Source organism: Mobula birostris, chromosome 5, assembly GCF_030028105.1.
Source record: "Mobula birostris isolate sMobBir1 chromosome 5, sMobBir1.hap1, whole genome shotgun sequence".
NCBI lineage: Eukaryota > Metazoa > Chordata > Chondrichthyes > Myliobatiformes > Myliobatidae > Mobula > Mobula birostris.
In genome coordinates, this window is record NC_092374.1 from 170687088 (window position 1) to 170713595 (window position 26508).

Genomic DNA, 26508 nt, shown 5'->3' on the forward strand with positions numbered 1-26508 from the left:
GAAAGATTATTAAACGTACATAAAACGTCCTCCTTTGTCCCCCTCCACTTGTATTTAATCTTACCAATTTTAAATTAATTTTTAGAACTGTTAAACTGCTTTTTTTTTTGCATTGTTCTCTCCGCAATGTACACGGGTTGCAGCCGCAAAGGTGGATTGATTAACAGGTCTCCCAAGCCCAGAATCCCTCGCCCTCCCCCGGGGGCTGACCTGCAAAGTTAACAGAGATCTTGTAAATACCTGAGAAAACTAGAGACCTCGGCAAAGCTCCGAGCGGATCTAATATATGAAAGTGGGAGGAGACTGAAAGAAGCCTATAAAACAGCCCCTCTAGTCGATTTAATATTCCCGGATAACGAAGTTGTGCAAATCGGCGATATTTGCATTGTCGGATTGCTGGTTTAGTGACTGCCCTGGAAATTATTCAATACTAAATTCTGAGACACCGCCGCAAGCAAAGCCCGCAGGACCCAAATCCGGTGCAACCCCGCCCTGCTTGCATAACCAAATGTGCGTTGCAGCATTAACTCACTTCGCACCGGTTACAGCATTAGTGCCAGAAACCAGCTTGTTGGTCTTGGTATCGGATCAGCACTGCGCCCTGCTTCGGGGCCGCAATCATTGTACGGGTCACAAAGAAGAGAAAATCTGCAGATGCTGGAAATCCAAACAACACACACAAAATGCTGGGGGGAAAAAAATCTCCACGGGCCAAGCCGCATCTATGGGGAAAATGTACAGTCGACATTTCGGGCCGAGACAGTTCACATTCAGACTGTCGGATGCCCAGGGTACAATGAAATTCCTTGCTCTCGTGAAACAGTATCCATGCTAACAATAACACTTCAATAAATCCATTATGATCTAACTGCCTTTATAAATTATACGTAAAGAAAAAGTACGCACGAAAAGACAAGCCCGTGGCAGTACAAGTAGAGGTCTGCAGCGCTCACTGCTGATCTGAGGTGAGATGAGGGATATGCGCAGGCGTTCTCCCTTCGGGGAAGCCACTTTTAACATGGATTATGTCCCGTGACGATTAGTAAGGGGCGAAGTGCGGTCTGGACGCCCCGGCCCCAGAAAATGTGAATACTGGGTTGGTCTCTACTTATAGCTCATTTTAGGAGAACATTTTGCTCAATTCCAGTGATCACACTAACCGGGGTCAGGATTATGCAGGTGAGTTCAAGGACCGAATTGCTTAGGAAAATAACTGCTCTTGAGCTGGTGGTGTGGGACTTCAGGCTTCTGGACCTTAAGCCCAACTGCGGCGGTGAGTTTGCATGATTTAGGTGGCGGGAATCCATGACGATAGATGCTGCCTTCTTGAGGTGGCAACTCCAGTAGATGCTGTCAACGGTGGGGAGGGCTGTGTCCTTTACTCTGCAGCCACTCTAAGTCACAACCTATTAAGTTGCAGAGCAGGCTTGAAGGATCTCTCCAGTTACTCTTCTGGAACTTTTCAAAAGCTTCCACATTTTCACCTGGATTTAGAGCATAGAACACTACAGGGCCTTTGGCCCATGATGTTATGCCGACCTTTTAATCTACTCCAAGATTATTCTAATGCTCCCTTCCACATGGCCCAAGATTTTTCTTTCATTCATGTGCCTATCTAAGAGTCTATTAAATGTCCCTAATATATCTGGCTCTATCATCACTTCTGGCAGTGTATTCCATGGACTTACCACTCTCTGTGTAAAAGATGTACTCTGACATCCCTCCTACACTTTCCTCCAATCACCATAAAATTCTCTCTCCCTGGGAAAAAAAGTTTCTGGCTGTCCACTCTATTAATGCCTCTTATCATCTCATGCACCTCTGTTAGCCACTGCTTATTCTTTACTCTAAAGAGAAAACCCCTAGCTCGCTCAACTAAAACATTCTCTACAACCAACAACACACATCAAAGTTGCTGGTGAACGCAGTAGGCCAGGCAGCATCTCTAGGAAGAGTTAAAACATTCTCTAATCCAGGAAACAGCTTGTTAAAATCTCTTCTGCACCTTCTAAAGACCATAAGATATAGGAGCAGAATTAGGCCATTGTGCCTTCTCTACCATTTCATCATGGCTGATCCAATTTTCCTCAAAGCCCCAATCTCCTACCTACTCCCCATATCCCTTCATGTCCTGACCAGTCAAGAAGCTATCAATCTCTGCCTTAAATATAAAGACTTGGCTTCCACAGCTGCCTGCACTAAAAAATTCTGCAGATTCACCACTCTTTGGCTAAAGGAATTCCTTTTCATCTCTGCTCTAAAACAACACCCCTCTATTCTGAGGCTGTGTCCTCTGGTCTGAGACTCTCCCACCACAGGAAACATCCCCTCCACATTCACTCTATCAAGGCCTTTCACCATTTGATAGGTTCAAATGAGGTCACCCCTCATTCTTCTGAATTCGAGTGAATACAGGCCCAGAGCCATCAAATGCTCTACATATGACAAGCCATTCCTGGAATTTTTGTGAACCTCCTTTGAACCCTCTCCAGTTTCAGCACATCCATTGTAAGGGGCCCAAATCTTCTCACAATACCCCAAGAGAGGTCTCACCAGTGCTTTATAAAGTTTTAACAATACATCCTTACTTTTATATTCTAGTCCTCTTGAAATGAATGTTAACATTGCATTGTCCTTCTCACCACAGACTCAACCTGCAAATTAACTTTTTTAGGGAATCCTGCACAAGGACTCACAAGTCCCTTTGCATCTCAGTTTTTTTGTATTTTCTCTCCATTTAGAAAATAGTGTTCCATAAGGCCCACATGACTAAGGATAAGCTATCTCATATTTATTCGGATATATCTCCCTATTGTGATAGATGTGCCAATGGAGAAGCTTCACTAATTCATATGTTTTGGACATGCCCAAATCTTGAAAAATACTGGAAGTATTCCAAACTTTTTCAGTACTTTTCAAAGTAAATTTTAAGCCTAACCCTTTGACTGCCTTATTTGGTATTGTTGGAGGAAAAGATACTATTTTGGAGATGTTCTTGTTTAAATGGAAGGATGTCATTCCACCTACTCATGCTGCATGGTTACATGATGTTAAGCCATGCTTAAATTTAGAGAAGATTCATTGTTCAATTTCTGAATCAAGCCAAGACTTTCAAACATTGTGGGGGCCATTTGTGAACTATTTTCAAAACCTTTGATTTGCCGTGAAAGTACAGACGTTAGCTAATAACATATTTCACTATATAAGGTTTTTTTTTTCCTTTTTTCTTTATCAAACAGTTTCGATCTTGGTAGGCTTAGATTCTTATTTTTTGTATAATAAATTATCATATTTCAATATTATGATTCAATTTAATTTACATGAATATAGGGTAATGAGATTGCAAGTGTGATTCAAATATAATGTATTTGGTTTTTTTTGACATATCTTCTTGTACTCTATTCTTCTATGTAGAAATTAATGAAAAAGAATTGAAAAAGAAAGAAAATAGTCAACACTTTCATTTTTTCTACCAAAGTATATGACCATAACTTCCCAACATCCTTCTGCACATCCTTTCTATAATGAGAAAACCATAACTGAACACAATACTCCAAGTGTGGTCTAACCAGAGTTCTGTAGTTGCAACATTTCCTCGTGGCTCTTGAACTTAAAGTCATGACTAATGAAGGCCAACACCCTATACGCCTTCTTAAACACCCTGTCAACTTGCACAGCAGCTTTGAGGGATCTGTGGATGTAGACCCCCAGATCCTGTTCCTCCACACAGCTATGAATCCCGCCATTAACCTTCTACTCGGCCTTCCAAAGTGAACCACTTCACACTTTTCCAGATCGAACTCCATCTGTCACTCCTCAGCCCAGCTCTGCATCAATGACCTTCTACATCATCCACAACACCACCACTGTTGTATCATCTGCGAACTGACTAAACCACCCTTCCACTACATCATCCAAGTCATTTATAAAAATCCACAAAGCCTAGGGGTCCCAGAACAGATCCTTGCAGAAGATTAATGGTCGACAGCCTCCAGACCACCAAATTTCTGGAGCTTACTGAGTCCCACGTACCGACCAATCTCTTACACAGAGGATGGTTGGTGCCTGGAACTGGCCAACAGGAGAGGTGGTGGAAACAGATACAAACGTGGCAATTAAGAGGCTGTTAGACACAAATATGTAGAGAATGGAGGGATATGGATCATTAACATAAGAAATTTAGTTTAATTTGGCATCATATTTGATGTAGATCAGGGGTCCCCAACCTTTTTTTGCACTGCTGACCGGTTTAATATTGACAATATTCTTGCGGACCGGCCGACTGGGGTTGGGGGGGTGTTCAAGTAGGGTTAAAAACTCACCTCAAACATGTCTTTTACAGTTAGGGTTGCCAACTTTCTCACTCCCAAATAAGGGACAAAAGTAGCAGTCAAATCCTGACAAAGGGTCCCAGTCCGAAACGTTGACTGTACCGCTTCCTATAGATGCTGCCAGGCCTGCTGCGTTCATCAGCATTTTTTTTGTGTGTGTTGACGAGTTTACCCCAAGAAAGACTACCATGACCATGAAGCCTTGCGCGGGCACCTGTGTGCGCATGCGCGTACGTGCCGATTTTTCTTCCACAACACACATAAAAGTTGCTGGTGAACGCAGCAGGCCAGGCAACATCTCTAGGAAGAGGTACAGTCGACATTTAGGGCCGAGACCCTTCGTCAGGACTCCTGTCCCATGATCCTCTCGTATCCCTTTTGCCTATCACCTGTCCAGCTCTTGGCTCTATCCCTCCCCCTCCTGTCTTCTCCTATCATTTTGGATCTCCTCCTCCCCCTCCCACTTTCAAATCCCTTACTCACTCTTCCTTCAGTTAGTCCTGACGAAGGGTCTCGGCCTGAAACGTCGACTGTACCTCTTCCTAGAGATGCTGCCTGGCCTGCTGCGTTCACCAGCAATTTCTATGTGTGTTGCTTGAATTTCCAGCATCTGCTGATTTCCTCCTGTTTGCATTTTTTCTTCCACAAATCAGTTTTGGTTTAATCTTCCCCACTACACTGTACGTACATTAGATATCGCACCCCACAAAAACTCCTTTCAGAGAGGTAGCACCATCAATTTGCAGGAGACTCCTGGAACATTCCGGGAGAGGTGGAGAGTAGCTCCTTAGCAGCTAGCCAGCTAGTTTAAGTAATGTTAGTTATGCTAATGAACGAATGACACCTGTTAAACTCACCTCAACATGTCTTTTACAGTCCTAACCCACCATGGGCAATAGAGAAGTCAGTGTTGCAAACAGTGCAGCGAGCAACACTGTCATTATGTTAACCCCTATTAGGCAGGGGTACACTTTAGGGTAGTCTGGGGTGACATACGTTTTATATTTTTTTTTGGAACACTCTGCCATCGCGCACGCTCGCTCATTCTCTCTCTCTCTCTGTGTCGCTCTCTCTTGCACTCTCTCTCTCGTGCTTTCTCGATCTCTGTCGCTCTCGCGCTCTCTCTCTTCCTCTTGCTCGCTCTCAAAAAATTTGATTTCCGGGATATTGTATATAATTTGTGGGCATCAGGGAGCCACTATTAATATGCAGGAGACTCCTGGAACTTCTGGGAAAGGTGGGATGTCTGCATTATTTGTACTTTATATAGGCTGTGTATTTATCATATCATTAATGCTTTTACTATATGTTAGAGTTATTTTAGGTTTTGCGTGTTATTTGTTAGGTTATTTTTTGGGTCTGGGAACGCTCAAAAATTTTCCCCATATAAATTAATGGTAATTGCTCTTCGCTTCATGCCATGTCGGCACAAAAGGTTTCATAGGAACGCTGTACCTTAGCGGGAGAAATATGGGAGAAGTGCGGTTCCGTATGGGACAAACCAATTTATCCCAATATACATGATGTCCCGGCAAATACGGGACAGTTGGCAACCCTATGTTCAAGTTCAACAGTGCGTGACAGGGAATGAGGAAAGATGCAGCTGACTCATATCGTTTCCTCGCGGCCCGGTGGTTGGGGACCGCTGAGATTGTAGACTGTTACTGTCCAGTATTATTCTAATGTTTTCCGTTGCTAAAGTCCAAAACCAAAAAAAGTAAAAGATTGTTAATAAATGCAACAGGGAGTACAATAAGTACAAGTCTGTTGGCCCATCTAGACCAATTATGGTGTGTCTGCTCTGCACTAGGGTCTATTCTGTATTTTATATTTCAGTAATATTTGTGTAATATTGTAAATATATTGTTTGTTTAAGCATTCTTTGTTGATTACATAATTCATTACCGGTTGTACTGTATGTAAAAGTAAATGAATGGAATACGTCATCACCTTACCACATTGTAAGTACGTGCTTCACTAAAAGTAAAAAGAAAGAGTACACGTTTGCAGTCTCCTTGTGTTTTTCTTTTGATCAGTTTTTTGTTTTGGAGTTTCAAAAATAAATCAGGGTCCTCCCATCCCATTCGAGTTCCCCACTTCCATCTAGTTCCTGAGGATTGGAGGGTGGCTAATGTAACCCCACTTTTTAAAAAAGGAGGGAGAGAGAAACTAGGGAATTATAGACCGGTTAGCCTGACATCGGTGGTGGGGAAAATGCTAGAGTCAGTTATCAAAGATGTGATAACAGCACATTTGGAAAGCGGTTCAAAGTCAGCATGGATTTGTGAAAGGAAAATCATGTCTGACGAATCTCATAGAATTTTTTGAGGATGTAACTAGTAGAGTGGATAGGGGAGAACCAGTGGATGTGGTATATTTGGATTTTCAAAAGGCTTTTGACAAGGTCCCACACAGGAGATTAGTGTGCAAACTTAAAGCACACGGTATTGGGGGTAAGGTATTGATGTGGATAGAGAATTGGTTAGCAGACAGGAAGCAAAGAGTGGGAATAAACGGGACCTTTTCAGAATGGCAGGCAGTGACTAGTGAGGTACCGCAAGGCTCAGTGCTGGGACCCCAGTTGTTTACAATATATATTAATGACTTGGATGAGGGAATTAAATGCAGCATCTCCAAGTTTGCGGATGACACGAAGCTGGGTGGCAGTGTTAGCTGTGAGGAGGATGCTAAGAGAATGCACGGTGACTTGGATAGGTTAGGTGAGTGGGCAAATTCATGGCAGATGCAATTTAAGGTGGATAAATATTAGGTTTTCCACTTTGGTGGCAAGAACAGGCAAACAGATTATTATCTGAATAGTTACACACATAAAAGTTGCTGGTGAATGCAGCAGGCCAGGCAGCATCTCTAGGAAGAGGTGCAGTTGACGTTTCAGGCCGAGACCCTTCGTCAGGTCTCGGCCTGAAACGTCGACTGCACCTCTTCCTAGAGATGCTGCCTGGCCTGCTGCGTTCACCAGCAACTTTTATGTGTGTTGCTTGAATTTCCAGCATCTGCAGAATTCCTGTTGTTTGCATTTAAATTATCTGAATAGTGGCTGATTAGGAAAAGGGGAGGTGCTATGAGACCTGGGTGTCATTGTACACCAGTCATTGAAAGGGCATGCAGTGCACGGAGGTACTACTGCAGTTGTACAAGGCCTTGGTGAGACCACACCTAGAGTATTGTGTGCAGATTTGGTCCCCGAATCTGGGGAGAGACATTCTTGCCATAGAGGGAGTACAAAGAAGGTTCACCAGATTGATTCCTGGGATGGCAGGACTTTCATATGAAGAAAGACTGGATCGGCTAGGCTTATACTCTCTGGAATTTAGAAGATTGAGGGGGAATCTTATTGAAACGTATAAAATTCTAAAGGAATTGGACAGGCTAGATGTAGGAAGATTGTTCCCGATGTTGGGGAAGTCCAGAACGAGGGGTCACAGTTTGAGGATAGAGGGGAAGCCTTTTAGGACCGAGATGAGGAAAAACTTCTTCACACAGAGAGTGGTGAATCTGTGGAATTCTCTGCCACAGGAAACAGTTGAGGCCAGTTCATTAGCTATATTTAAGAGGGAGTTAGATATGGCCCTTGTGGCTACGGGAGTCAGGGGGTATGGAGGGAAGGCAGGTACAGGGGTCTGAGTTGGATGATCAGCCATGATCATAATAAATGGCGGTGCAGGCTCGAAGGGCCGAATGGCCTACTCCTGCACCTATTTTCTATGTTTCTATCTCCTGTCCTTCACCTCACCCAGCTCCTGTGGGAGTGTGATGGTTTTTCTTGGAAAGAAAATGGTGACATGGAGAGGTGTGGCAGGATAGGAGGAACACGGGGTAGAGAAAAAAAATAGCAGCACAATACATCCATGCCACACAATCTCTAGATTCTAAACATACTTCTTTATTTGAATGATTCAATCCCAAGGAAGGTAGGCATCAATCAAATCTTTTGAAATTGATCTCATTAATAATTGAATATTAGAACAAATGTTGAATGTAAAAACATGTTTTAATAATAACAAAATTGTTTCAGAAACAAAAATATATACAGTTCCAAACATGCATCTAATACCTCAAACAAATTTAACAGTGGGTGACATGTTCTCTTCACATTCTGCAATTATCCAAAGTGACATAAATTATAAAAAGAAATAACTCAAAATTATAAGACTGAAGACAAAATTCAACCCTAATGACACAACACCTTGTAGTGTTCTTCTGCAATTTGGTTCCACTGTGGTGGTCACTGGAAGTGTAGTGCTCTGGACAAATTTTGATTAAAGATGGATTTCTGGGCACAAGCATATTTCATGTGTGGAGACGGGAGGGATCTTGTTACATTCTTGTACTCCATACTTAACTTAAATAAAAACAAGAGCCAACCAACTCTCAGACAGAAGCTGGCTGCCTCCTGTGGGCCCAAGGTCAACCTGAGTACTTCCAAATGGTGACAAGGTGGGAGCGGCAGGGGGACAGGGAGATGTTCATCTTTTGTACAAAGTGGATGGGGAGAAAATATAACTGACAGGACTATTATAATGGAGGTCCTTATAGGGGTTGGAGCTTTGCTGCTGTTGGGAGACAGTCACATGTCAGGGATGAGTGCCGCTCTGACCCAATGGGAAAACTCAAGTGGTTGTCTGCAAGGAGGTTGACAGGCAGCTGTGGCCTAGGGGAGAAGGCCTGATCTGTGATCAGTAGCAGAACTGGAGGTGATATCAAGTTTCAGAAGGTGCCGTGCATTAAGGAAGGTGGCCGAGTGGTGAGACGGGCCAGGTGAGTGTATCCAGGACTTTACAGTTTATTAGTTTCAGCTAGAAGACACAGCCTCAGAATAAGGGGCATCCTTTTAGAAGGGAGATGAGGAGGAATTTCTTCAGCCAGAGGGTGGTGAATCTGTGGAATTTTTGCAACAGATGGCTGTGGAGGTCAAGTCATTTAAGGCAGAGCTTGATAGTTTCTTGATTAGTCATCAGGGCATGAAGGGATATGGGGAGAAGGCAGGAGATTAGGGCTGAGAGGAAAGAAGGATCAGCCATGATGAAATGACAGACCAGACTCGGTGGACCAAATGGCTCATATATCTTATGGTCCTAAAATAAAGAGAAGGCAATTAGTGTGATTACTGTTCTTTAATTCAGAGGGATAACTAGAAGTATAAGCCAAAGATAGTTCTTCCCTAAACACAAGAAATTCTGCAGATGCTGGAATCCAGAGCAGCAGAAGGTGCTAGAGGAACTCAATGAGTTCAGGTGAAGGGTATTCACCCGAAACATCAACTGCCCATTCCCCTCCACAGATGCTGCCTGACCTGCTGAGTTCCTCCAGCCTTCTCTGTGTAATTCTTTCCCATTTGGCTTAAGTAAAGGGCTGTATGTTTTAAATCACTGGTGAAGTCTGCACAGCTCGGAAGCTCAGTGTTGTGTGTTGTACAGCCGGCAGCACATGAGAATCCCTCAACACTGGAGGACCACAGTGGGAGGAAGTGCCAGTCTGAGTGATGGTTAGAGGCACCAGGGTGCATCATGGAGCTCATGTGGATTAAATGATTTGTTCACACTACACTTAGGAAGCAGGAGGGGAAATGGGTGAGCTGTGGGCAGAGGAATGGAGACAGGCCCAGAGTACACCTCACTCCAGGATCAGTTTTCCAGATGGCCAGTGGGAGTGGGTGTGTGGATGATCCACAGGAGTTGCAGGCAGAGCCTAGATTACAGCATCAAGGGGTGATCACTGCACAAGGAGGAAGCAGTGAGTATCCGAGTGCAATTGTGGTAGAGGCCTGGATCATGAGGGGAATGGACATCCCTCTTTGTAATTTTAGACATGCCAGGGTCAAGGATTCACTGAAAGGGGATGGGGAGGGGGTAACTGACAGAGATGGCGATTCACACTGGTACGAACAACATTGAGTATAATGAGGGATGACACCCTGAGAGTACATTAAAAATAGGTCCTCTACATTTGGATTAGTGAAGGTCAGTGAATTTGTAACCTCCAATCAGGAAAGACAGTGGGGATAAATCAGACAATAATAAGCTAGTGAGTGTAATGTCAGTGGTAGGGAAATTATTGGGAAAATGTCCTAATAAACAGGATTAATCTGCACTTGGAGGGGCCACACTGTTTATTGAGATGGGTAACATGGAATTGATAAGGAGATCCTGGCTGAGTAACTTGGATGAATTTTTTGAAGAACTATGATTGTGAGAGTAGTGTCATTGACATAGTGTCATAGTCCCTATGGACCTCAGTACAGGATGTGACATAGCCCCTCAACAAGAATGGTCAAAAAGGTTCACAAGATCTAGGGCAGAATGACAAGTTGGATCTGAAACTAGCTTGGTTGCTTTTGTGTTTGGACATTTGTGTGTGACCTGTGTTACTGTGCTGGGATCAGCGGTGGAATCTTGCTGTTTGTTTTGTATATTAATGATCTAAATATGAATGTAAGAGCCATGGCTACAGTCTAGGTGTTAGGAAATTGGATTGGTAGTTAGACATTTGATAGCTAGCATGGAGAAAGTGAGCTGAAGGGCCTGTTTCTGTGCTGTATGATTCTATGACAAGTATTATACCACAACTAAAAGTTATACTACGAGGCTACATTGCACATCTTAGTGTTTCCCCTGAGTTTGTAAGGTGATGGGTGATGACTGAAGTGGTTAAGATGATTAATGTGGTTGATTGAGTCATAGAGAGATAAAGAGAAGGGAGAAAGGGGGAGGGAGAGGGAGAAAGAGAAAGGGCTAGTGAGAGATTCGGAGCAAGAGACAGAGACTCTACCTCTGGTGAGTACGGTATAGACACTGAGGCAGATCCTTGAAATCAGAGGCTAGCCTCTGTGGGGGTGATGTCAGGAAGCACTTTTTGATACAAAGGATAAGGGAGATCAGCAAATCCCACCGCCAAAAAGGCTGTGGGTTAAAATGTAAATATAGAGCACAATAGATACTGCTGAACCAGGACATTGGGAGTTACAGAAGTATGGTGGAGAGATCAGACATCATTCATTGAATAGTGGGACAAGCGCAAGAGGCCCTGTAGATCCTTATGTCCCAAAGTACTTCACCTGTGTTTGGGTTAACCCCCGACGCTCAACAGCCTGCAACAATGCATCCATGGTGTTTATTCCAGCAATGCCAATTCCACTTCCATAGATGCAAAGTCTGTCAGTAACTGGAGATGAACTGGGCTTCCCACAGACTGCAGCTGGTGATAGAAGCCACATTACTCACAATGTTTTAAGGCAGAGTCTGATAAATATTGGCTGGAGAAAGGGCACTCAAAGTTGACCTAACAGGCAGGAGCCAGCAGTAACACAACCACACACCTGAAGGAAAACTGGCCTGTGTGCAACTCACTGTGGAAGCTCAGTTCCTTCCTACACCAGTGCACTATTTATCAGGCAGGGATATCTTGAACAGAAAATGCCAAGCTCCTGTTGATTTAGTTATCTCTCCACCTTCTGCCATCTGTGTCAGCCCTGCTTCAGTTGTTCCAGTTTCTTCTTCAACAAGCTGTAGTTCTCTACAATCCCCGGCGAGGCAGGATCTAGTCTTAGTGCAACCTCGTAGCGCTCCTTGGCCAGTTTCAGCTTTCCCCAGCGATGGTACAGTACAGCTGCAACAGGGCAACACACACAAACATACACATTGAATCAAGTGTGGAACAAACCGAAACACAAAATAATCTGCAGATGCTGGGGTTGAAGCAACACTCACAACACGCTGGAGGAACTCAGCAGGTCGGGCAGCATCCGTGGAAAAGATCAGTCGACGTTTTGGGCCGGAACCCTTCGTCAGGACTGAAGAGGGAAGGGGCAGAGGCCCTATAAAGAAGGTGGGGGGAGGGCGGGAAAGAGAAGGCTGGTAGGTTCCAGGTGAAAAACCAGTAAGGGGAAAGATAAAGGGGTGGGGGAGGGGAATCAGGGAGGTGATAGGCAGGAAAGGTGAAGAAAGAATAGGGGAAAACACAATGGGTAGTAGAAGGAGGCGGAACCTTGAGGAAGATGATATGCCCCCTCCCCCAGCTGCCTATCACCTCCCTCATGGTTCCGCCTCTTTCTACTACCCATTGTGTTTTCCCCTATTCTTTCTTCACCTTTCCTGCCTATCACCTTCCTGCCTCCCCTCCCCCACCCCTTTATCTTTCCCCTTACTGGTTTTTCACCTGGAACCTACCAGCCTTCTCCTTCCCGCCCTCCGCCCACCTTCTTTATAGGGCCTCTGCCCCTTCCCCCTACAGTCCTGACGAAGGGTTCCGGCCCAAAACGTCGACTGGTCTTTTCCACGGATGCTGCCCGACCTGCTGAGTTCCTCCAGCGTGTCGTGAGTGGAACAAACCTATGTGGTTATGCTGACGACACTCCACTGATTGGCCTAATCTCAAACAATAACGAGGCAGCCTACAGAGATGAAGTCATCACCCTGACACAGGGGTTTCAAGAAAACAACCTCTCCCTCAATGTCACAAAAACAAAGGAGCTGATTGTGAACTGCAGGAGAAATAGAGACAGGCAAGTCTCTATTGACATCAATGGATCTGGAGTTGAGAGGGCAAACAGCTTTAAGTTCCTTGGCACCCACGTCACTGAAGATCTCACATGGTCTGTACATATCAGCTGTGTGGTGAAGAAGGCACAACAGCACCTCTTTCACCTCAGACGGTTGAAGAAGTTTGGTATGGGCCCCCAAATCCTAAGAACTTTCTACAGGGGCACAACTGGGAGCATCCTGACTGGCTGCATCACTGCCTGGTCTGGGAAATGTACTTCCCTCAGTTGCAGAACTCTGCAGAGAGTGGTGCGGACAGTCCAGAGCATCTGTAGATGTGAACTTCCCACTATTCAGGACACTTACAAAGACAGGTGTGTAAAAAGGCCCCGAAGGATCATTTGGAACCCAGGTCACCCCAACCACAAACTGTTCCAGCTGCTACCAGCAGCATAAAAGCCAGGATCAGCAGGCTTCAGGACAGCTTCTTCCACCAGGCCATCAGACTGATTAATTTATGCTGTTACAATTGTATTTCTGTTATATTGATTGACCTGTTGTACATACTATTTATTTCAAATTACTATAAATTTCATATTGCACATTTAGGTGGAGATGTAACGTAAAGACTTTTACTCCTCATGTATATGAAAGGCGTAAGTAATAAAGTCAATTTAATTCAAATTGTGGCAAGGCAAGAGTTAAGATAACATCCAGGCAAGGATAGTTACATATAGCGTGCAGTCAACTCAGGCAAGAAAGAAGAGCATAGCTGGCCTTTGCACAGCAGGGGACCAGAGCCATTTGGTATACCAAGACAAGGTAAGGATGCGAACAAAGTATTCTAAGGTGACATTTACTACTGGTCAGCTACTTTACTAATTCTGAAGCCCTTTAACGCACAGATTTTAATGGTTATTGATACCTGTTTTACTGCAGTCTGATTGGTGATTGATTATGCAAATAAGGAATTTGAACATTCACAAATCAGTATCTGTATGCGATTTCCGTACAAAAAATTAAATTTCTTTGTCCAGGCTTTACAACAGTTAGGTGATAGCGGCTAGGCACAAGTAAATGAAGTGTGAATGAGGAATGAGTGCAGGTTTTCAGAGTCCAGCTAATTGGCATGACAGTTGTTTGGGACAGACAATAGGAGAAATTGTGTGCAGGAACGGGGGCCATTTCAAGAGCAAAGACCTCAGTAAGGAGATTGATTTGAAGTGTTCGAAACCAAAATGCATGTGTTTAAGGTGAGAAGAGGCAGGTTCAAACCCGATGTGCAGGGTGACTTTTTTTTATAAAGACAGGAAACTCTGCAGATGCTAGAAATCCAAAGCAACACACACACACACACACACAATGCTGGAGGAACTCAGCATCTAAACAGTTGGTGTTTCGGGCCAAGACTTTCTTCAGGACTGAGGAGGAAAGGGGAAGACACCAGAAGGAAAAGGTGGGGGAAGGGGAAGGAGGCTAGCTGGAAGGTGATAGGTGGGAAAGGTCAAAGGCTGGAGAAAGAATCAGATAGGAGAGGACAGTGGTGCATAGGAGAAGGGGACCCAAGGGGAAATGTCAGGCAAGAAGAGGTGAAAAGTCAGAGCGGGGAATAGAGAAAGAGGGAAGGGTTTTTTTTTCCTGGAAGGAGAAATCTATATTCATGTCATCGGGTTGGAAGCTAACTAAACGGAATACAAGGTGTTGCTCAACCACCTAGAGGGTGGCCTCATCTTGGCATAAGAGGAATATGTTAGAACAGGAATGGGAATCGGAGTTAAAATGTTTGGCCACTGGGAAGTTCTGCTTTTGGCCAATGGAGCAGAGATGCTCAACGAAGCCACCCCCCAAGTTACAATGGGTCTCATGAATGTAGAGGAGGCCATATCAGGAGCACCGAACCCAATAGACGACCCTAGGAGGTTCTCACATGAACAGCTGCCTCACCTGGAAGGAAGTTACAGAGGATGATGTGTTGGATGCAGAGGCTGATGGGGTGGTAGGTAAGGACAAGAACAACTGTATCACTGTTACAGCGGCGGGAAGATGGGGTGAGTGCAGATGTTTGGAGAATGGAGGAGATGCAGGTTACAGCAGCATCAATAGTGGAGAGAGGGAAATTCTTTGAAGAAAGAGGACTCTCAAATGTTCTGGAATAGAAAGTCGCATCCTGGGAACAGATGCGGTGGAGGCAAAGAAACAGAGAAAAGGGATGGGAAGTGGTATAGTCAAGACAACCATGGAAATCAGGTTTAAAAGATGTCAGTTGACAGTTTGTCTCCTGAGATGGAGACAGAGAGAGCGAGAAAGGGGAGGGAGATGAGAGAGATGGGCCAAGTGAATTTAAGGGCAGTGTGGAAGTTAGATGCAAAGCTGAAAAAAAAACCAACGAGCTCAGCATGGGTACATGAAGCAGAGGAAAAGTTGGGGAGTATTGCCGGGGAAGGCTTCGAAAATGGACTGTTCTACATAGCGAGCGAAGACACAGCTGGGGCCCATGGCAACCCCTCAAGTTTCGGGAAAGTAGGAGGAGCCAAAGGAAAAATTGTTGAGGGTGAGGACCATTTCTGCCAGATGGAAGGTGGTGGGGGTGGAGAATTGGTTGGTTCTTTTGTCAAGAAATGAGTGGAGAGCTTTGAGGCCTTTTTGATGGGGTTAGAAGTGTATAAGGGCAGACGTCCATGATGAAGATGAGGCAGTCAGGGCCAGGGGATTGAGACTTACTGAGGAGATTGAGGGCATAAGAAGTGTCGCAGATGTAGCTGGGACTGAACCAAAGGGAAAAGAATGGAATCAGGGTAGAGCTTGGTGGGTGCTTGGAGGAGATTACAGAGAAAGGAAATGAGACTACCAATGGGTTTCTAAATAAGAATGAAAAACTGAAAAAGTTGGAATCATTGTCAAACTAGGATCCAGTATAGGTCCACATCACAGTAGATCTGGTGCCTACTACAACAGCAATATCAAATCAGATTGTAGAGAATGGCCGTAATTTTACACCTCAACTTTTCTGATGAGCTCCACAAAATCTTCAGCATAAAATAAATATATTTATGCTCAGCCATCAAACACTGGTACATTTCTCATGGATAGGGTTCAACAATACCTCAGCAATCATTACCTGTTTGCCTATCTTCAAAATATGCCAAAGTAGATATACCAGCCCCATGGCCTTAATTTTTACCACCCACCCCCTTCTCTTGAAGTGACTGGGAAACACTGAGCTACAAGATCAGGCAAAATCTTATTGAATGATGGCCAGGTCTGAGAGACCACATGGTCTGGTCCTGCATTCTATGTTCTTGATGAGGAAATGCAAAGAAAACCAGATGATTTGTGAAGGATGGATTTATCTTGAACAATAACTCACAGTCATCATTAAGCAATGCCAAAGTACATGTACCATGTGGATAAAAATATAATTCTCTGTACTTTATCAAAATATGGGAAGGTAGAACTTAGAGATAAGGAAAACAATTAAAATGATTTACAGGTGTACTGTAACACCTACCTAAATTTCCATGATAGCTTGCTATTTTGGGATTACTCTGAAGTGCTTTTAGAAACAAACTTTCTGATTCCTGTGTGAATAAAGACAGCCAATGATTCAATTTTAGAACGATCAAAGAAAAGGAATACAGTTTTTAAAAAGTTTTACAGTTGTTGTATTTTTCTTAAGAAACAGTAAATTGCAGAACTTCCATAGTTAGATCTCTACACCTGTATTGTCACTGCCTGGTTTTAGAGAGTCATACTCTCTCCTCAGTTAGGACACTGTGATTTCAGATCCACTCCAGACATGGCCAGGTTAACATATCCAGAACAGTATAGGAGGAGTGCTCCACCATCTGAAATACTGTCACACAAACTAGTTGTTTAACCACAAGAGTTTGCAGATTCTAGAACAGGGACAATCATGATGCTGGAAGAACTTAACGGGTCCAGCAGCATCTGTGGGTGGAAAGTAACCCTCCAAATCACATAGGGCTATAGAGTCATAAAGCAATACAACATGGATAAAGACCCTTTGGCCCAACCAGTCCATGCCAACACACTGCCCACTCAGTAAGTCCCAATTTCCTCCAAGTGCCAATCCAAATGCATCTTAAATGATACTATTGTACCTGCCTCAACCAATTCCTCTGTCAGCTCATTCAACAAACATGAAAACATTGCCTTTCAGATCCCTTTTAAATCTTTCCCCTCTCACCCTAAACCTATGCCCCTAGTTTTAGAACCCCCTACCTATCCTAGGGAAAAGACTTTTACCATCTGCCTTATAATTTTAAACACTCCCATAGGCCATCCCTCATTCTATTTCATTCCGAGGAATAAAGACCTATCCTGGTCAACTCAGGCCCTCTAGTCCTGGGAACATCCTTGTAAATCTTCCCTGTGTAGTCGCGTGTGACGTCAGACTATCCCCAGAAGGTTTGCCCCGAGCAGGTAGTTCCAAACGCGCTACCACGTCTGCCCACGGCTCCCGATGGCAGTTCCAGTCCCGCGTGTGTGGGCCGCCACACCTGCACACTTACCAGTTTAACAATGTCTTCCCTCTAACAGGGTACCTAAAACTGTACACAGTGGTCTAAGTGCAGCCTCACCAATGACTTACGTACCAACTCCTACACCCAATACTCTGATTGATAAAGGCTAGCCTGCAAAATATCTTTTACCTGTGAGGACACATTCAAATCAACATAAATAAACATCTGATGATGACAGTAGCCACTCGTAAGGATTAGAGCCTTCCCAGGATGTATTCTGAAAGCCCTTTGGTCATAAGAGTTAGTGTATATATTGTATTATTTCCCTAGTTAGGCCAACTTTCTGAGTTACTTCAATATTATTAAAGCATCATGAATCCCCTGGGTCCTTCAGCATCTCTGCCATCCTTCCTCCCATATCCCCCTAGGATCTTGGGAATCACTGAGCAAAAATATCAGCCACCGTCTTCATAAAATGATGGTCAGGTTCCGCTCTTTATTTCCTTGATCAAGAAATGCAAAGGAAACCAGGTGACAGGTGAAGCATGGATTGAAAACACGAGCTCAGAAACCCAAGTGCAGTTGTCTTAATGAGCCCATTCCAATTCCCAGCTTGTCACAACTCACCTTGTACTTCTTCAATTTACCAAGCACATTTGCAAAGGAAAACATGATGGTGTGATCGTTGGGTAGCAATTTTAGAGCCTCCTTTCCAACTGCTTCAGCTTTTGCTAGATTGCCTGGTTATGAAAGCAACACTGGTTTAGAATATCGTATAATCCAATATAACAGCAGTTGCGATTAGACAGGATCAACTGTACAGTGCAGCAATTAAACATATTTTTTATAAAACAGGGAGCGAGACTGAACGATTATAGTAAATTCAGTTTGTAAAACTGATATTTTCAACTGATCTTTAGTTCTTGTTTTATTGTATTCAGTGTCCATCGCAAAGATACAGTGCCTATAAAACGTATTCACCTGCCTTGAAAGTTTTCATGTTTTATTGTTGTAATCAGAGTGGAATTAATTTGGCTGATCTGCTTTCCTCCCACATCCCAAGACATGCAGATCAGTGGACCACTATAGCGTGCAGGTGAATGGTAGAATCTGGGGGAATTTATTGAAAATTAGAGAACAAAATAAGAGGATTAATGCACGATTTGTGTAAATGAGTGGTTGATGCAGACACAATGGGCTGAATGGTCTGTTTTCTGTGCTGTATCTCCCTCTGACTTGTATGTCCCTGTCCAGACTTAATTTCAAATACAGTCTAAGCTCCTCAGCCAAGGAAAGATGCACTGTTTCATGTTTTAAAGCTCAAAGATTCAATATCTAATAATTTATGCAAGACAGTGCCAACAGATGGTTGTTCCAGAATGCAGCCTGCATCTACGGTAATCTGTATTATTGGCAGTTGCCTAGAGGCGTGCTGTTTATCTGTCACTGTCAGGATCTGTTGGTTAGATTACATCATAGATTAATCATCTGGAATTTAAGCACAACCGCATACACCAACCTAGTACAAAACTACACCAGCTTCATTTTCCTTTTAATACAGTACCTCAATGTAATTGTATATGGTTTAATCTGTCTGTATAGCATGCAAAACTAGTGCTTTTCATTGTATATCGATACGTGTGACAATATTAATTGTAGCACAGTAGCGTAGTGGTTAGTGTGATGCTATTACAGCACCTGAGACCCAGATTCAATTCCCTTCATTATCTGTAAGGAATTTCTACTTTCTCCCCATAATCGCTTGGGTTTCCTCTGGGTCTCTGATTTTCTTCCTCATTTTAAAGACATACGGGGTTAGTAGGCTCATTGGTCACATGGATGTGATTTGGCAGCACGGGAAGTTGGGAGGTACCATGCTGTATATCTAAATAAAAATAAACAACAATATGACTGTATCCAATTCCCAGAAGCCTGTTTGATCAGCTTCTGGGACAGTAAACATGTACAATGACTTCATTTTCTAAATTGGACCCGAATTTAATCTAGCCTCCAAGGATTACATTTGCCGCTGGTTTGGCCTCTGCTGTTTTCTCCCACTCCCCATAAATCTGATAGTTGTGTAAACCCAGGGTGAGTCTAGCACAAATACAACCTCCTGTCAAAACAGTAGATACATGTCAGGTGTCTTTATTGTTTTAAAACATTGAATCACAGTGCATTTAATTTGGCTTTTTTTGACACTGATCAACAGAAGGGACTCTTTCATGTCAAAGTGTAAACAAATTTCTACAAATTGGTCTAAATTTATTAGAATTATTAAACGCAAAATAATTCATTGTATAATTACTCACCCGCTTCAAGTCAGTATTTAGTAAATGCACCTTTGGCAGCAATTACAGCCTTGAGTTGGTATGGATAAGTCTCTATCAGCTTTGCACATCTGGACACTGCAATTTTTCCCCATTCTTCTTTACAAAACTGTTCAATCTCTGTCAGATTGTACGGGGATCATGAATGAACAGCCCTTTTCAAGTCCAGCCATCAATGGCCTCAGACTTGGCCACTCTAGGACATTTACATTGTTGTTTTTAAGCCATTCCTGTGTAGTTTTGTCTTTATTCTTGGGGTTATTGTCTTGCTGGAAAACAAATCTTCTCCTAAGTTGCAGTTGTCTTGCAGACTGCATCAGGTTTTCCTCTAGGATTTCCCTGTATTTTGCTGCATTCATTTTACCCTCTACCTTCACAAGCCTTCCAGGACCTGCAGCAGTCAAGCATCCCCACAGCATGATGCAGCCACCACCAAGTTTCACGATAGGGACGGTGTGTTTTTGGTGATGTGTGGTGTTCGGCTTACGAGAAACATAGCGTTTAGTCTGATGGCCAAAAAGCTCAATTTTGGTTTTATCAGACCATAGAACCTTCTTCCAGCTGACTTCAGAGTCTCACACATGCCTTCTGGCAAACTCTAGCTGAAATTTCATATGAGTTTTTTTTTCAAACAGTGGCTTTCTCTTTGCCACTCCCATAAAGCTGTGTCTGGTGAAGTACCTAAGCAATAGTTGTTGTATGTGCAGTCTCTTCCATCTCAGCCACGGAAGCTTGTAATTCCTCCAGAGTTGTCATTGGTCTTTCAGTGGCCTCCCTCACTAGTCCTCTTGCACGGTCACACAGATTTTGAGGATGGCCTGCTCTAGGCAGATTTACAGCTGTGTCATATTCTTTCCATTTCTTGATGATTGTCTTAATAGTACTTCAAGAGATATTTAGTGACTTAGAAATTTTCTTGTATCCATCTCCTGACTTATGCTTTTCAATAACCATTTTGCAGAGTTGCCTGGAGTACTCTTTTGTCTTCATGGAGTAGTTTTTGCCAGGATACTGACTCAGCAGTTGGACCTTCCAGATACAGGTGTATTTTTACTACAGTCAATTGAAACACCTTGACTGCACACAGGGATTTCTATTTAACGAATTATGTGACTTCTAAAACCAATTGGCTGCACCAGTGATAATTTGGTGTGTCATATTAAAGGGACAAATACTTATGCAATCAATTATTCTGTGCTTTCTCTTTGTAATTAATTTAGTTCATTTTGTAGGGATCTGTTTTCACTTTGAAAGAGACTTTTTCTATTGATCAGTATCAAAAAAAAGCCAAATTAAATCCACTGTGATTCGATAGTGTAAAACAATAAAACATGAGCATTTCTGCGGTGGGGGGGGGAAATACTTTTTTATAGGAGCTGTAATTGAAGTTCTAATTATTTTGGTAGGAGTAACTGTTCTAACCGAGAAAACTGATTGAATGCCATTGACCACAAGTTGGAAGTACAGGTTTCCCCCGCCATCCAAAGGTAGGGCGTTCCTGTGAAACGGTTTGTAAGCCGAAACGTCGTAAAGCGAAGAAGCAATTACCGTTTACTTATATGGGAAAAATTTGTGAGCGTTCGCAGACCCAAAAATAACCTACCAAATCATGCCAAATAACACATAAAACCTAAAATAACAGTAACATATAGTAAAAGCAGGAATAATATGATAAATACACAGCCTATATAAAGTAGAAATACTTCTCTACAACGATTGCCTGCACAGATCTCCGTAGCGAAAATCTCACGCAAGCGCTGTTGGCATAAACGTACTCTCCAGTAACCTTTAAACTATGAAGCTGCCAAATCTACCAAATAACACGTCTATATAAAGTAGCAATAATGTATGTACAGTGTAGTATCACTTACCAGAATTGCGAAAATAGCGCTGAGCACACTGGTGATAGTGTGTTAGACTCAGTCGTCGCAGGCTGGGTGCTGCAGTGGCCCACACCCTCTGGGCCACCGACCCGATATATTGCCGCAAAGAACGCAGCGGTAGCCAGGAGGCACACAGCACATCTTTAAGAAAAAAGCCAAAATAAACATGCTAATTAATTAGGTGCTGCCTGGCACGTAGATGTCGGCGCAGATCAGAGGCGATTGCCGATTGCATCGCCTCTGATCTGTGCCGACAATTACGTGCTAGGCGGCACCAAATTAATTAGCATGTTTATTTCTGCTTTCTTCTTAAAGATGTGCTGTGTGCCTACCGGCTACCGCTGCATTCTTCGCGAATCGGTACAGTATCTGTCCGGGGCCCGGGTATTGGGATGGTGGGACATGGGGGTGACACCTCATCGTCGATCAGGGCAGGCAGCTCATCTTCTCCTATGACTGCCCACCTCGATGTCGAAGATCGAGGTTCGTCGTCTGCTGTGGCTGATGTGGAAGGCTTGCTTGACTGCTGAGCCTCGCACATTTTTCTATCATACAGTTGTTTGTAAGCACTCAAAGCATCCTGCAAATATCCCCTAAACCTACGTACCCTTTCAAAATTAAAGTCATACTTTATTATTGCAGCGAAAATCTCACGCAGTTGCTTCACTTTCTGCATTCGGTTGCATTCGGTTTCGATTGTTATCCTTTCCTCTTCCAATTGCATCAGCTCTTCATCTAACAGTTCTTGGTCATGGGATGCCAAAACCCATCATCTTCGTCAGCTTCCACAAGCCAAACTCACTTTGTCCCTACTTCGTTCACCACGATCGAAACGCTTAATTATGTCTAGTTTTACACAAAGTGTAACACCCTTACTCTTTCAGGCTTTTCCGACACCTTAGAACTCATCTTGCTAACGGCTGCTCAATGCAACGTGTTAAAGCAAAGCCGTTCCGAATCCGGGGCACAGCGGCTGCTCGGGGCGCGCGCCGCCTTTTATCGCGCGCTGATTTTTTCGCGCACTGATTTTTTTATGGCGCGCTGCCTTTCTTCGTAACAGTGAAAACACCTTCTGAAAGCGAAAACAGGGTACTAATGTAAGTCTTTCGTAACAGTGAGGTTTCGTAAAGCGAACGTTCGAAAAGCGGGGGACACCTGTATCCTGACTGGTTGCATCACCGCCTGGTTTGACAATTCCAATGCAAAGGAACATAAGTGGCCATACAGAGTAGTGGGCAAAGCTCTCCCCACCATTGACAGTATCTACAAGAGGCACTGCCTCATGTAGGTAGCATCTATCCTCAAGGATTCCCACCATCCAGTTCTTGGTTCCCTGTTCTTGGTGATATTGTCAGGCAGGAGGTACACAAGCCTAAAGTCTTACCAGGTTCAGGAATAGCCACTTTCTTTCAACCAACAGGTTCTTGAACCATCCTGCATAACCCTAATTCCTCCTCAGCAGCAGAACACGACAGACCAACTCTGTTTTTCCCTTTCTCTTCACTGTCTTACAGTATATAAATTATATATATTTTATATACCATGTGTTGTCTGAACTTACATGCCTTAATACTACTGCAACATAGTTTTTCATTATACCTGCACCTCATTGTATTTGTGCACGTGACAATAATTGGGGTGGCACAATAGCGTAGTGGTGAGCATAAGGCGATTACAGCGCCAGCGATCAGCATTCAATTTTCACCACTGTCTGTAAGGAGTTTGTACACTCTCCCTGTGACTGTGTGTGTTTCCTTTGGGTGGTACCACATTCCAAAGGTGTACAGGTTAGTAGGTCACATGGGTTAATTGGGCAGTGTGTGCTTGAAGGGTCTGTACTGTGCTGTATCTCTAAATAAAATAAAATAAACCCAATTTGATAATCAGCGGGCATGAATTGAAGCCAATTGACCAACGAAGCAGAGGACAGATTCAGTTCCCTTAGGCAACAAATTCTCGCAATCCAGAATGTGCTCCATGACAGGGTGTAAATACAGGCACAACAGATACTTTCACAAGGCATCCATGGAATATTGAAATAGTCATTCCACCTCTTAGTTTAATAAAGTAATCAAAGCCGCCTGACATGTATCTACTGTCTTGACTAAGGTTGTACTTGTGGTCGGTGCACTCCGGGTTTACACAACAATCAGATTTATGGGGAGTGGTAGAAAACAGAAGGCGGCGAACCAGCGGCAAATGTAATCCTCGGAGGCTAGGGTAAAATTGGGTCCAATTTAGAAACATTCGAAACATTGCACATGTTTACCATTCTCGAAGCTGATCAAACAGCTTATGGGAATTGAATACAGTCATATTATTATTTCTTTTTATTTAGAGATATAGCATGGTATCTCCCAACTTCTTGTGCTGCCAAATCATGTCCATGTGACCAATGAGCCCGTACATCTTTAGAATGTGAAAGAAAATCAGAGACCCAGAGGAAACCCAAGCGATCACGGGGAGAATGTACAAATTCTTTACAGACAATGGTAGGAATTGAATCTGGGTCTCAGGTGCTGTAACAGCATTACACTAACCACTATGCTACTGTGCTACAATTAATATTGTAACATGTATCGATACACAGTAAAAAGCTCCAGCTTTGCATGCTATTCAGACAGATTAAACCGTATACAATTACATTGAGGTATTAAAAGGAAACCTGGAAGCTGGTGTAGTTTTGTACAGTCATGCTCAAATTCCAGATGATTTATCTATAATGTAATCTAAGCAACAGATCCTGACAGTGACAGATAAACAGCACCCCTCCGAGCAACTGCCAAATAATACAGATTACCGTAGATACAGGCTGCATTCTGGAACATCTGTTGACACTGTCTTGCATAGATTATTAGATATCAAATCTTTAAGCTTTAAAACTCGAAACAGTGCGTCTTTCCTTGGCTGAAGAGCTTACACTGTATCAGACAGGGACATAGAGTCAGGAGGAGTTACAGCACAAGAAAAGACCATTCGGCCCATCGTGTCTGCACCATCAGCCACTCATTTACATAAATCTTACATTAATCCCTATTTTTTATTCTACTATTTTCAATAAATTCCCCCAGATTCTACCATTCACCTGCACACTGGGGCCAGTCTATAGAGGTCCACTGATCTGCATATCTTGGGATGTGGGAGGACCCTGGATGTGCCAGGGTCTGGGATGTTTAAGATTACGTCCAAGATATCCTACAATGGGAGGGAGAACAGCCAGAGGTTGTGGTACATATTGCTACCAATGGCATAGGTAGGAAAAGGGAAGAGGTCCTGAAAAAAGACTACAGGGAGTTACGAAGGAAGTTGAGAAGCAGGTCCGCAAAGGTAGTAATCTTGGGGTTACTACCTGTGCTACGCGACAGTGAGAATAGGAATAGAATGAGGTGGAGGATAAATGTGTGGCTGAGGGATTGGAGCAGGGGACAGGGATTCAGATTTCTGGATCATTGGGACCTCTTTTGGGGCAGGAGTGACCTGTACAAAAAGGATGGGTTGCACTTGAATCCCAGGGGGACCAATATCCTGGCGGAGAGGTTTGCTAAGGCTACAGGGGAGAGTTTAAACTAGAATTGTTGGGGGATGGGAACTGAACTGAAGAGACTGGGGAAGAGGAGGTTGGCTCACAAATAGAGAAAGCTTGTGGACAGTGCGAGATGGAGGATAGGCAGGTGATAGAGAAGGGACGTGCTGAGATGGAAGGTTTGAGATGCGCCTATTTTAACGCAAGGAATGTTGTGAACAGAGCGGATGAGCTTAGAGCGTGGATCAGAACTTGGAGATATGATGTAGTGGCCATTACAGAGACTTGGATGGCTCAGGGACAGGAGTGGTTACTTCAAGTGCCAGCTTTTAGATGTTTCAGAAAGGACAGGGAGGGAGGCAAAAGAGGTGGGGGAGTGGCACTGTTGATCAGAGATAGTGTCACGGCTGCAGAAAAGGTGGACGCCATGGAGGGATTGTCTACAGAGTCTCTGTGGCTGGAGGTTAGGAATAGGAAGGGGTCAATAACTTTACTGGCTGTTTTTTATAGGCCACCCAATAGTAACAGGGATATCGAGGAGCAGATAGGGAAACAGATCCTGGAAAGGTGTAATTATAAGAGTTGTTGTGATCGGAGATTTTAATTTCCCAAATATCGATTGGCATCTCCCCAGAGCAAGCGGTTTAGATCGGGTGGAGTTTGTTAGGTGTGTTCAGGAAGGTTTCTTTACACAATATGTAGATAAACCTACAAGAGGAGAGTCTGTACTTGATCTGGTATTGGGAAATGAACCTGGTCAGGTGTCAGATCTCTCAGTGGGACAGCATTTTGGAGATAGTGATCATAATTCTATCTCCCTTACAATAGCATTGGAGAGGGATAGGAACAGACAAGTTAGAAAAGTGTTTAATTGGAGTAAGGGGAATTATGAGGCTATCAGGCAGGAAACTGGAAACTTAAATTGGAAACAGATGTTCTCAGGGAAAAGTACGGAAGAAATGTGGCAAATGTTCAGGGGATATGTGTGAGGAGTTCTGCATAGGTATGTTCCATTGAGACAGGGAAGTTATGGTAGGGTACAGGAACCGTGGTGTACCAAGACTGTAATAAATCTAGTCAAGAAGAAAAGAAAAGCTTACAAAACGTTCAGTGAGCTAGGTAATGTTAGAGATCTAGAAGATTATAAGGCTAATAGGAAGGAGCTTAAGAAGGAAATTAGGAGAGCCAGAAGGGGCCATGAGAGGGCCTTGGCGGGCAGGATTAGGGAAAACTCCAAGGCATTCTACAAGTATGTGAAGAGCAAGAGGATAAGACGTGAAAGAATAGGACCTCAAGTGTGACAGTGGGAAAGTATGTATGGAACCAGAGGAAATAGCAGAGGTACTTAATGAATACTTTCCTTCAGTATTCAGTATGGAAAAGGATCTTGGTGATTGTAGTGATGACTTGCAGCAGACCAAAAAGCTTGAGAAATGTAGATATTAAGAAAGAGGATGTG

General features: G+C 43.5%; 2 protein-coding genes across 3 annotated transcripts in view; both read right to left on the reverse strand.

Annotated features, from left to right (window-relative positions):
• Positions 1–971, reverse strand: part of LOC140198030 (gamma-glutamylaminecyclotransferase-like) — a 34875-nt gene extending 33904 nt beyond the window's left edge. Inside the window, exon 1 of one of the 2 annotated variants that reach the window (XM_072258856.1) lies at positions 907–971. The gene's annotated coding sequence lies outside the window, so the exon portion shown is untranslated. Of the gene's footprint in view, positions 1–240; positions 450–906 lie in introns of those variants that run through there. The other variant, XM_072258855.1, reaches the window with a different exon arrangement.
• A 7288-nt stretch (positions 972–8259) lies between these two features.
• The window catches only part of tmtc4 (transmembrane O-mannosyltransferase targeting cadherins 4), a 39144-nt gene continuing 20895 nt past the window's right edge, over positions 8260–26508 (reverse strand). The window contains exons 16-18 of the mRNA XM_072258857.1: positions 17941–18053; positions 16338–16407; positions 8260–11957 (exon numbers count right to left, since the gene is read on the reverse strand). Coding sequence (XP_072114958.1) covers positions 11815–11957; positions 16338–16407; positions 17941–18053 — 326 coding nt within the window. The 3' untranslated portion in view covers positions 8260–11814. The remainder of the gene's footprint in view (positions 11958–16337; positions 16408–17940; positions 18054–26508) is intronic.